This window comes from Argiope bruennichi, chromosome 2 (genome assembly GCF_947563725.1).
Source record: "Argiope bruennichi chromosome 2, qqArgBrue1.1, whole genome shotgun sequence".
In the NCBI taxonomy this organism is placed as follows: Eukaryota; Metazoa; Arthropoda; class Arachnida; order Araneae; family Araneidae; genus Argiope; species Argiope bruennichi.
In genome coordinates this window covers 43,009,816-43,022,588 of record NC_079152.1, presented here as the reverse complement: position 1 = coordinate 43,022,588, position 12,773 = coordinate 43,009,816, and the positions used below count along the sequence as shown (strand labels likewise).

Genomic DNA, 12,773 nt, shown 5'->3' with positions numbered 1-12,773 from the left:
GTTTTATTCAGAAATATTAAATAAAATTGAAATAATCTTACCTTGAATATGCCCAAATAAAAAGCAAAATTTCGTTGATTCTAAAGGAAAAAACAATTTCAACTATTACAATAAATAATGTTAATAAGTCACATTTGAAAGCTAAATGGCAGACTGTTTCACCAAATTTTAGCGACAATCTGTTCAGTCAATTCAATTTTTTTTCCAAATTCTATCTTTTTCTGAATAATCTGCATTTTTATAAGTAAATATCATTTTAATAAGCATATTTTTAATACAAAATAAAATAAAATATTAATCAAATGATTAAATATTTGGATATTCAGCTGTGAACATATTTGTTTTTATTTTCTACTAATAGATGACACTACTACTGCGAAATATCCAAAGTTGCTGTAATTGAAAGTCGACCGCAAGATGGCGCAAATCTCAACCAATACAGAAATAGAATCAGAAGATTGCATCTGTCGAAAATTAAAAGTATGTACTTTCGATGTCGTGAGCACATCGCGTCGTATTTTGCGGCGGACGGGACAATAGTGAAAAAATAGTATGAAATAATACTGATTCACTTCGCTTTAATGGATAAAAATGGATTGTTTACTGTTACATAAATCACCAGATGTTGCTGCATATGATGCATAATGTGATTTTTTTACATCCGAGCAGCATATATCATGACTTTTCAGTAAGTATTTCAAAATTAATTTATTCTTAAATTTTAAAGAATTAGCATTTTTATTATGAGTATGCATGTTAAATCCATGGATTTCAATAGCGTATTAGTTAATGACTGTATATTGAACGCTGATAAAAAATCTATATTACATTAGAGACATAGAATTAATTATGAGAAAACGGATGCCCTCGAACGAGCATCCTACATTCTATATAAATTTTAGAAATGGGTAGCATCAAATCCTCTGCTTGCCATTTGCTCAAAAAATTGTTGGGATGGCTTAGTTTTTCTAATTCTGAAAACTGTCAGCTGAAGAATTCGAGTTTAAATTTGAATGACATCTATATGAATGGAGATAAATCAGTGCTATATATATATAACCTTAAATTAATGAAAATATGTAAATGTTTCAAATGTCTTTTAAATAGAAATATTTTTGATGATTCTAAATTTTTAAATATTTTCAAGATTTCCCTTGTTAACTGCTTTACCTTTAAATTATCAATATAATAACAAACTTTTAAATCTATATTCTCTTTATTTTGGTTTTTGTTTCTTTAATTAATAAACCTTACTAAGTTGAAAAATTTAGTTTGATTAGATTTTCGTTGTTTATTACTATAACTTTATAATGGATACACCGTAATGAATTTTTATATATTACATGCTGAAACTGTTAGGCATAGAAATAAGACTTTTAACATTTAAGATAGTTACAAAGATGGTTTGAAAATGAATGAAGTGATGTAATAATATCATGCATTTGAAATATTTATGTTGATCATCAGTGATATTTGATTTGCATGCTTCCACATATCTATTATTCAATTTGAATTATTGCTTTTCATCTGTTTTATTTTTATTGCATGTTTATTAAAACTTCAGTACTTATATTTAATATTTCTGATGTTCAAATTTAATGCGCTGAGAAACAAGAACAATTTTTTCCTATCTGATTTCAAATATAAGAGAATAGTAAAAATTATATTAAAAGTGTAAAGATTAAGGCTTATTTTAATTAATTATTCTATAATATTGAGATATGTTATAGATAAATAAATTATGTGAAATAAAACATAGATATGAATTTAGAAGTTAATTTATTGATAATATGAAATTTGATTTTATATTCTTTTTAAGCATAAATGTTCTGTAACACTATCTATTTAAAATTTATTACATATGAAAAATTTTTATTCTTCTAGAATTACAATTTCTAGCTTAGATATCCACTATATCTTTACATGTAATTATAAAAATTTTAGCATATATTTTTTCATAGCAGCATTTTTTTTTATATTGCAATTATTTTATTTGAATCAAATGATAATTTTAAAAGAGCACTTTAAACATTATTTACTGCTCTGTATAGTTTTTTTTATGTAATTATGTATATGTCTTGATTTTTTTTTTTTTTTTTTTTTTTTTTTTTAGAAATATCAAGAAAATAAACATTTTTTTTTTAAGTCTCCTTTTAAAGTGTGGAATTTTGCAAGCATTTAAAGCTGTAAATATCAGTTGTCATTAATTATTGACTTTGATTTTTATAAAGTCTGAATGCTCTGATATAAACTTGGTAATTTCTATCACAGTCATTAAAATTTTGTTTTATATAGTGGTGTAGCAGAAATCTGAATTATATTTAATAATAATCAATTTCTAATTTATGTTGCTTTGCATCTTTGTATTAGTGCTTTTGATTGTGAGTTGCAATGAAAAATTATGCTTATTTAGCTATGAATAGCAGGCTTTTAGCACATGTTGGAAACCATTATTGTTTCACTAATTTGAAAGAACAAAAATAGATGTGTTAAAAGCTTCTGTTATTTTATGTAATGAGATTTCTTTGTTTTTGCATATGCTTCTATTCTCTGAATACATGATTTGTGTTTTCTACAGCTTAATTATGTTATTTTTTTCTCTGAATGTTTAAAAATATATGTATTGTTATTTTTTGTTAGCTTATTAATTTATTAATTGTATATTCCAATGCCTTTGCAAAAATAAACAGATAAAATTAAGAAATTATTTTTAAAATGTCTTAAAAGTAGAATTTTTATTTCTGGAAGTAAATAAGACCTGTAATTATTAATTAAAAGGTTATATTTATGAAATCTACTTGTATTTCATTTGCTGCTGATAAGCTGTACATCGAGTGAGAGAAAAATTATCACATTATACTTTCAATAATTAACTAAGTTATGAAAATCTACAAATGTTTCTATCATTTTTATTTTTTTATTTATTATTATTGAGATTTATATAATCCTGTGCTATTTCATTCCAATGTTGCATATCTTTTCAAAAATTTTCAAGCAGCATCAAACATTGTACAAATATTTTATTTAATTTCATCAATAGTTTCTGGCAGAATATTACATAAATTGGATTTTACATTGTCAAACAAAATAAAATCATGAATTATTTTATTGTAGAGTGAATGGACTCAGTTATTTTATATAGGATAAGATTTTATATAAGACTGAATTATTTTCTATAAGATGTATTATTATATATTTTTTGTAGAATTTATATATTGTTATGAATTTTCTTTTTTAAAGATGTTGGCTTGGTATATGTTATCAACTGTGAAAGAATTTTTAATTTAAAACTGCATGCCTTGCATATAGCATGTTTTTTTTTTTGTTTTGTTTTTTTTTCTTGTACATCACACACTTTAGAAAGCTTGACTTTTTCTTTACCGCTTTAGATTTTCTAAAGTTAAATTTTTAACTTATATTTTCAAAATTTGAAAGTATTGCTTTTTTCTATTTAATTAAATTTTGCATAAAGTGATGCAATCCAGACATTTTATAATTTCCCATTTTTTTAATGTTTTGTTTACTTTTTATTTTATTTATTTATTTTACCATTTGTGTTTAGCCATTCCATGTCAATGTCATCTGAAAATTTGTTCAATATTAGTACTTTTTTTTGGAACTTTTTTATATGTTTCAATATTTTATTATCTTTTCATTTTAAAAAGAATCACATTGCTATTAAAATACAAAAATTTTTTAAGAAGATATTGATAAACACCAAAAGAGAAATTTTTTTATCTGAAAATTATCTAAGTTCTTACTTATTATAAAGAGGGTTTTTTTTTTTTTAAATTTCCTTATAAACATTCTTTTATTGATATTATTTACACTTTCCATTGATATTGAGTAGCAATGTTAATTTGTCACTATTTTGACATGCACATTTATGCCTGTTTCTTCTGTTTTGAAAATGCTTTTAATCCCTAAAATATAACCATATAAAACTGACACTAAATCTGTATAATTGGAAAAACTATAGCAGTTTCTAACCTCTATACCTGAGACTTCACTAACATCTATTTAATTTATAAGTATACAAGAAGAAATCAAAACACATACACTTATAAGTGGTATTGATTTTTTAAAAATGCAATTATGTAGCAAATTACATTTAAATTGAATTAATTATTTATGTTTACGTTGAAAATAAATAATTCCATTTTTGAAATTTAATAATCCATATACAATTCTAAAGTTTATAAATATTAATGACTTTTGAGACTGCTAAATGCAAGAATGCTTTTGCCTTTGGTTTTCTAAATATTTGCTTCTGAATTTCATTGTTATACTTTTTCAAACCCTGCATTCCTTATAGAAAGAATAAACATATTGCTAAGTTTGGAAATAAATGCACATATTAAGTTCGTTGTTCAGTATTAATATTAAGTTTTTTGATCAATGAAATTGTGTGGTATGTTGATAATTTTCTGACCATATTATACAAAAAAAAAAAAAAAAATGCAAAGGGAAAAAGTGAGTTGTTATTGATTTAAGCATAAAAATATAGATTATAAAGGCTTTTAGTTTTAAAGTTTTTTTTAAAAGTTAAAAAAGTTTTTTGGCAGTATAAAATTGAACTAAAATTTTGCAACAATAATCAATGCATTACTTTTCTGTTATCTAATTCATTTATAATTCTAATTAAACAATCATTTCATCAGGGTTTTTATAATTATTTGCACTAATTTGTTTTGAAAAATTTGATTAAAGTATACTTTATTAGAATCCTATTATGCAGATTTGTAATTTTAGATGCCCAAAAACTATTCTGTTGCAGGCTATATATTACATTTGGGGGTTTTAAACCTTTTAAAATTAACAAAAAATTTATTTAAAATAGCAAATTTTTTTTATAAATAGTAAAGAATTAATTAGCAAAATTCCACAAACTTTTGCTATATGTACTGTATAATTTTTCAGGAACCTCATTCCACTTCTGATTGTTTCATTCTACTAAGACATTAAAAAGTGAGAAATGCTGGTCTCATCTTCTCACGCTTCAAGCCATGCTGCATTTTCACGAAAGTGCATCCTCACTCTTGCTGTTGGAATCACTTTTGGATTTAGTTTTGCTTATGTTTTACTCAGTGTAGTGGCCTGGGAGAAGACGGATTATTTTTCAAGTGCTCTCTGGAGTATATCACCTCTAGATAATCATTTGCATCATAATGATCCTCATTCGCATGAAGATTTAAAAGATGCTGCTGGTCCAGAATCGCCAGTTTCTTTTCACAGGTCAGATGAGGAATTTCATAAAGGTATTGTGCCCTGCCTATTCTTGAAAAATTACTTCGAGTTTCATATAAAATTGTGACTTCTAATTCAATTTTACTATATTTTTGGTTTGTAGAGATTCCATTTTAATCCTAAGTGTTTGTTCTTTAATGTTTATAGAATTTCACATGGCCTCTTCTCATGATGGTAATTAATTTATATTACTAAATTGCTATGTTTAGTAATGATATAATAGAATAACCATCTGTCTTAGCCGGGGAGTGGCAGCTATTTTTTAAATGGATTTATGAGACAGCTTGATTTATTAGTTACAAATTTTCCTTATTGTTCAGTTATAGTTTTAGAAGCCTCAAAACTATTCTGCTGCAGTCCATATATTTACATCTTGGGATTTTAAACCTATCAAAAACTAGCAAAAAATTGATTTAACACTGTAAAAAATTTTTATAGAATTGTTTCACTCAAATATCAGGGTGTAAAAATTGTTATGATGATGTTTATTGTGAAATAAATTAAAGTGCAAGATTTCTCTTATGCTACAAATTCAAATAAATATCTGTAGTACCAATAGGCATAGGATTTTTATAAAAGACCATCTTACATGATTATTTAGCAAGTTTTTATTGAAACCGATTAAATTTTGAAAGTATAAAAAAAATTATTTCTTGCCTTAAATGCTTTTTAATGTAAATTTATAAATAAGTTAATAAAATCATGAATTATTGATCATTGTATTTTGATTAAAATGAGATTAAGACTCTTCCTCATTAACTGAGCAATGTCAGTGAAATCATAATTTACTGATGATTATAGTATTAACATGTCATTGGCTTTGTCATTACTATTGCAGCTGTTGCTAAAGCAATAAATACTTTTGAAATAAATATTGTATGAAGGCTGTTTTATAGGTGCATCTGTCTAACAGCTGTAAAACTGAATGTGTTTGAGATATACTGAGTAAATTTAACTTTCAAAGAACTTGCTTTACCCCCCCCCCCCATCCATTGAATGAGTTGTTATGAAACATACAGGATAACTTTTATTCTAGTTTTTACTTCTTTTATTTGTTTCCCTCATGCTTTCTTTAAAAAAAAAAAAAAAAAATTGGAATTAAAGCCGCAAATTGATGATAAATTCGCTGCTATACTGAGTTTTGTCCGTGCCACGCAATTTTATCTCGAATTTAATTTATTGTATTATTTAAGGAGCGGGGAAACTAGTTTTTTATTTCCGCGTTTTTATTGTAAAAAATGAATTATTTTATAAATTAATCCTGAACCGTAGAACTGTTGAATAGTCTTTCTACATTTCATCTGATTGTCAAACTGTAATTCGTTGACCGTAACCCTTCTGTGGAGGAATAGGAAGTCGTTTGTGCTAATACTGAAATCGTAGAAGCATTGTATTTTTGTTGGTGTTGCTGTTTCTTTGTTTTTAAAGAGTTTCTCCATTCTATAAATTCGATATGCTTAGGATTTTTTTCGACACCAGATATACGTGGAGTAAAGTAGTTTTTCTCTCTTTCTTTGTTTAAAATAGTGAAACGGGTACATAACCGTGACCACGAAAAGCCTTTGTTTTGTGTGTTTGGTATCTAATTTATTTATTTATTTTATTTTAGATTGTACTTTTTAAAAGGAAACATTATGTTGTGGCTTTTTTTTTTTTTTTTCTCCCTTAACATTTTTTCGAAAATTAGATCGAATTTGTTGGAATTAAGTTAGGTGGTATTTCTTATTCTATGTTGGGGGGAGGGGGTCGTCGTTACACTGCTACTATTACATTAAAATGATTGTGTGTTTTTGTTCAGTATTGCTCATCAAGTATATATCAAGAAGTGTAAAAAACCTACTTTTTCTAAATTCCAGTTGATATAAGATCAGTTAGTAGCTTTTTTTATAACCTTAGAAACTGGTTCTATGACGGCGTTTTTCCTTCATTCTTCGGTATTGAAATAAAATGTTGTTTATTAGGATTTGACATGAGTAGTAGTATAAATGTCGAGTATTATCTGAAAAATTAAGCTAAGTTTGATTTTTTTTTCTTTATATATTTCTTTTCTTTTAAAAAAAATATATTATAAATCGGTTATAAATATTTATTTAAAGCACTGTAACAGTTCGCCATTCAGTTGCATGATGATGCAATTTGAAAAGTTTTATTTATTTGTTTACAGAGAGGTGGGGGGGGGATGAGTTGTCAGCCATTATATTTGGGAACTCACTGTGATTGTAATTTTATTATGGCGATAGATGTTCGTCCAAAACATGTTCATTCCGAATTTTGACTATTATAAATATAAACTGTGTTGAAAAATTTAGTAAGTGAAGAAAAGATAAAATAACTCTATTAAAAAACATTTAATATTGCTTAAAATAATCTATTATTTGAATCATTGAAGAACTTAATTGATAAATAATTCATTTTCACGGCTTGGTAATTTTGATTTTAAGTGAACTGTTGGAAAATATCAGAATTTATGACGTGAAAAAAAATCTGTTTGAATTTTGATGTGTTGAAATAAGATTACTATCGGAATTGATTGAATCTTTATCAGCTAATCAGAAACTCTCCTTTGGAAGATTCTATCAATTTACTGATATAATGGTTTTCTCCTTTTTTTTTTTATTGTTATATAGAAAAGGTGAAATATTTTACTAAAAAAAAAACTTCAATTCTTGTTGCCTACTGTACAGAAAACAATTTGAATACCCTCATTTGGCTTAATGAAATCGATTCATTCTCACAGGATACATGTCGATTGAAATGTTATATATCTCGCTGAGGTAAAATGGGTGTAACATCATTAAAGTAACGCATCATTTACTTAGTTAACTGTGACAATATCGCGTAAGAAATTGATGTTTTAATAAGTGGATGCGTGTAACTTTCGATATCGGTTCGATGCAGTCGTGCTGCGCTTCATGCTAAGTTGCTTTATCAATGCCAGGAAGTAAGTAACATGTTTTCAGGTGAAAACTGTGATAAATTGGAAAAAGTGTATTTACCCCACTTCGGAAATCGAGTTGACATCGCATTCTTCCTAGTTCTTCTATCTTAGAGCGATTGCGTATTAACAAAAGCACCTGGAGGGTTTTCGTGTACCTGTGAACTTTGCTTGATAAAGTTCATGCAGTTTTCTCAATTTGTTCGATTTATGGTTTATAGTTTTATTGTCACTTCACTTGTAGTGAGAATGCGTACATTAATGAATATTTGCTTCGGTTGATTGCCAAGCAGTGCAACTTTCACTTCGTTTTAAGTTAATCTGTATTCAGTTGTGAATATGTATATTTAAATTAAACTGGCACTGTGTTTATTTCTCAGAGCTAAGTAGATTTTGATTTTCTCAAAAATCTTCTAAATTATGCGTTAATCGTTTCCTCCCTTTGACGTAATTTAATATAGCTATTATAGCGAAACAAAGTAATTATGAATGTTTGTAAAATCTGTTTAAATAGTTCTTTCTGCTGATCGAACTGTGCGACTGTTTCATTCATATCGATTGCTATAATGAATTTTACCGATGAATTTCTAATTTCATATTCTAATACTAACAGTTGCAAATATCATAAATGCTTTCATATTCTTATAGTTTAAACGGTGTAATATTGTCCTTTTATTATTTTGAAAAATCATTTCATTTCGAACGTAAAATACATCTAAATATGCATTCAAGGACGCCGCGTTTCTATATTTTCATGTTGTCATCTGATTTATGAAGTTGAAATAAGACATTGTCATTTTGTGCAAACTGGAGATGATATATTTAATGTTCAGAAAACATATTTTTGTGAATCTGCCGTACGGTTTTCCTACAAGTAGTATCTAAACACTATAATGTTAGTATGGCCATATATATCTACAGATATTTTTAATGATGCCGGTTTATGGGTTCATTTAATGGATGCCGGAATGCTGATCTGTTCCCAAAAATTTAAATATATAATATTAGTGCAAACGATTTTCTGAGTAAAGTAAAAGATTAAAGAACTCATTGATCACAAATGTTCTGCTTGTGAAATCTTTAAGTAATTTAAATATTTTGGTTTTATTGGAATATTTATTTATAGAACTATAAATCTATTAAATACTATTACCTGTAAAGATCGATCTATTTTTGCAAATGAAATGGCTGCAGAATATTTGAGTATTTCAGCGTTAGAAGTATTCATATTATGGTAAATGTAGGCCTGCGTTTTGGAAGAAGAAAAAATAAGCGTTTCATAAAAATTAAAAAGAAATCAAAGTTTGACTTCCATATTAATATAAAATGGGTTAAAAACTTATTGGTTAAATGACTACGGTAATAAAAATGTTGTCAGGTCTTTTGTTTTTTTTAAGATATGAAATTCCAACTGAATTGTGTTCTTATGCTTAAAATGATCGGATATTCAGCAATACAGTGTCAAATTTTGGTTGTTGATCGGTCGACAAAATTGCACCAAAATGCTTACTTACGTTTGTTTTCACTATACTAGGAAGCATACAATTTTGTAGTGTTTGACTGTCATGGAAATAGAAATCAGAGCACTCGTGACATTCATGGGCGTTCCCAAAGGCCGCAGTTTTATACCGGGGAAGGGTGGTGAATATTATGAGAGAGCATGTTAGAAAGTTTTGAGTGATAATTTTTACAAGGTTGCCTTGGTCTTTGTATGGGAGAGAAAAAAAAAATCGACTTCAGTTATTCACACGTCAGTCTTTCAAAATTATCTATGTTGCATCGCTACGTATGCGAAAACATTAGCTACGCTCTCATCAAAAGCATATATTTAAATAATTAAAATCGCAGCTATTAAAAATTATCTGAAATGTTGCAATAAATTACTATAAAAAAATTTTTGAACTTGTTTATTCAATCCCTATCGAATAATTAATTTACATAGAAATATTGTTTGGTCTTTGCATTCAATTTTGGTAAATGTGATATTTTTTCGAACATGAGAACAATGCCAAATTCTAATGATATTCACAAATGGTTGAGTTAATCCTTTCTAGGGCCGTGGGAAGTATGCTTCCCACCAAATTTATCGATATTTGTATGAAATTATGTAGGTTGACGTAAGTTCTGACAAATTTTTTTAGAAAGAGAGAAACTTCAGTTCTTTATCTCACACAAAATTATGTGTCTTGATTAATCACTTAATTATTAATTAACCAAATGAATTAATTAATCAAATTAAATTTATCTAATAAGCTAAATGAATCTCTTTTCTTATTCTAATTTCAAGCCTAAAAATATTTTAACATAATATGACTAGAACAAAAATGGCCCTTTAAAGGGTTAACAGATGCACCTGTAATTTTACGTAAATGGAGTTGTGAATTTGATCAGCTTTTGCTCCTGTACTTGTATCTTCAACAGGATTGAATGATTTTTAAAATCGCATGAAACTCATCAGATTTCATTTGCTTTAATCAACTATTTCATTTTTGCTTTATGCAACAAACGTTACATATTTTATTGAATTTAATAAGAAATAGAATTGACAATGAATTTTTTAATTCATTTTTGTACCATGCGCAGTTAACGAACAGTTTAATTTTATGTAAAAAAAAATTAGTATTTTAAACAGTCAGTTGTCTAATATATCTGAATTAAGGCATTATCTCGATTCGGTCTCTATCATCAACAAAGCATACAGTATTTTTTGTTGCACTAAAACGTCTTCTATCCAACTTTATTTATTATTTACTAGCCGCCTTTGGCGACCAGCCGGTTCGCCAATCTTAATGTTCGTTAAAATTTTAATAATTAAATATTTTATGCAATTTCTACTTTAATAGCTTCTTCATCGAAATATTTTAAAATTTCAAATTTTAATTATCATATAATTCATTCATAATATTATAAAGGCCTTCAGTCATAACGTAATATGTATCTCTCTCATTTTCTGTTACACCCGTAGAATTTATGCTTTAAATTAAAGTGGAAAGACTTTATCTTCAATTAATATAATAATATTTTTTACTGAAACAAAGCATTTTTTTATAATCTGATTACTGAAAATAGAGTCACTCAGCGTTTAAACTTTATGGGCACTAAAGAATATCTTTTTAAATTTATGTAATATCTCAAGAGTTGGTCAACAAAATTTTCTTAGATTCATTATGAGCAGATCGATTAATTAACAATGTTTAAATTTAAATGCATCAAACACTAAGAAAATAAAACGAATAGTTTAAAATAAACGGTTGAAAACAGGTTTTAAAAAAACTACTTAAAAAACGATGTACTTAAAACTATAAGCATATACAAAAAATATATAACTAACATAATAACAATTTACTTACAAAAGCATGCAACTAACCCAAAAATAATTTAAATCATCCATTGATAACGTTGTCATGGCAACAATCAGAACAGAATGCGCATGCGTGAATTTTCTTCGCCGGTTACGTAACGCAAATACGTGATTTTTTCTACGCCAGTTGGGGTAACGTTATGCGGATTAGAAATTTTTAATTTCCTTTATTATGTTTTATTTTAATTCAAAAGTACTTCAGAATGAATCTGAAAGATTGATTCATTAACAATGTTTAATTTTAAATGCATCAAACATTAAGAAAATAAACAGAACCGATTGAAATAATCCGCCGAAAAATATTAACCCTAGCCTCATTACTGTTGGGAGAAAAAAAAACTGAAGCCTTTCTCGTTTGGCGCTGGGGATAATGGAAGATTTTTTTGGCGGAAAAGTTGGCGGTGGGGAAAATGGAAGATTTTTTTGGCGGGAAAGTTAGTTTTTAATTAATAATTAAAATTCTAATTAAAAATTCGAAAAAAGAAACCCCAGGTGCACATTCCCAACCTCCAAGGTATACATGTACCAAATTTGGTAGCTGTATGTCAAACGGTCTGGCCTGTAGAGCGCCAACACACACACACACACACATTGAGCTTTATTATAAGTATAGATTTATTTATTTTGTCATAAATTAATCGTTTGCTAAGAGTTTATTTGAAATTATTTTTTAACGAAAACATTAACGTGTTTCTTAACGTTTAACGTTAGTACTTAATAGAAGTATTTATTTTATGATTTTCATTGCTGTTTTCAGAAAAACGTTAAATAAATTAATGTTTTTGTAGTCGGTCAGTTTTTTTAAGAGTTAATTCATGTTCACATGGCAAACAAATTCATTCTACCATTTAATTTCATACTTTTTTTTTCAATCTTACTCACGAAAAAACAATACCAATAACTATTTCCTTTGGAAAATTAGCAATCAGATGGCATTCGCTTTTATTATTGCCATTTAAACTGAATTCATTTTTTTAACAACCTTCATTCTGAAAGAACGTTTAAATTCAGCCAGTACTAGAACAAGACATAAGCAAGTAACTGCCCTAATAGGACTTTATTTTGTCTTTTTCTGATGGTTTCTGATGGTCTTTTGTTTATGATTTTACTAGATTGACAATACTGACTTAATATAAATATTTTGAGTTTACTCACTCGTGCTGATTAAAAGTATATGGTCTTGCTTCGTCCTTTATCATAGGTTTGTCATGGCTTCTTAGCATATGTGCG

The 12,773-nt window shown here is 27.1% G+C and overlaps 1 protein-coding gene across 1 annotated transcript in view; it reads left to right on the top strand.

The window, feature by feature from the left end:
* Positions 1-472: 472 nt before the first annotated feature.
* LOC129961778 (glycoprotein-N-acetylgalactosamine 3-beta-galactosyltransferase 1-like) overlaps positions 473-12,773 on the top strand; it is a 64,999-nt gene continuing 52,698 nt past the window's right edge. The window contains exons 1-2 of the mRNA XM_056075343.1: positions 473-688; positions 4,921-5,258. Of these exons, the coding sequence (XP_055931318.1) occupies positions 4,976-5,258 (283 nt within the window). The 5' untranslated portion in view covers positions 473-688; positions 4,921-4,975. The remainder of the gene's footprint in view (positions 689-4,920; positions 5,259-12,773) is intronic.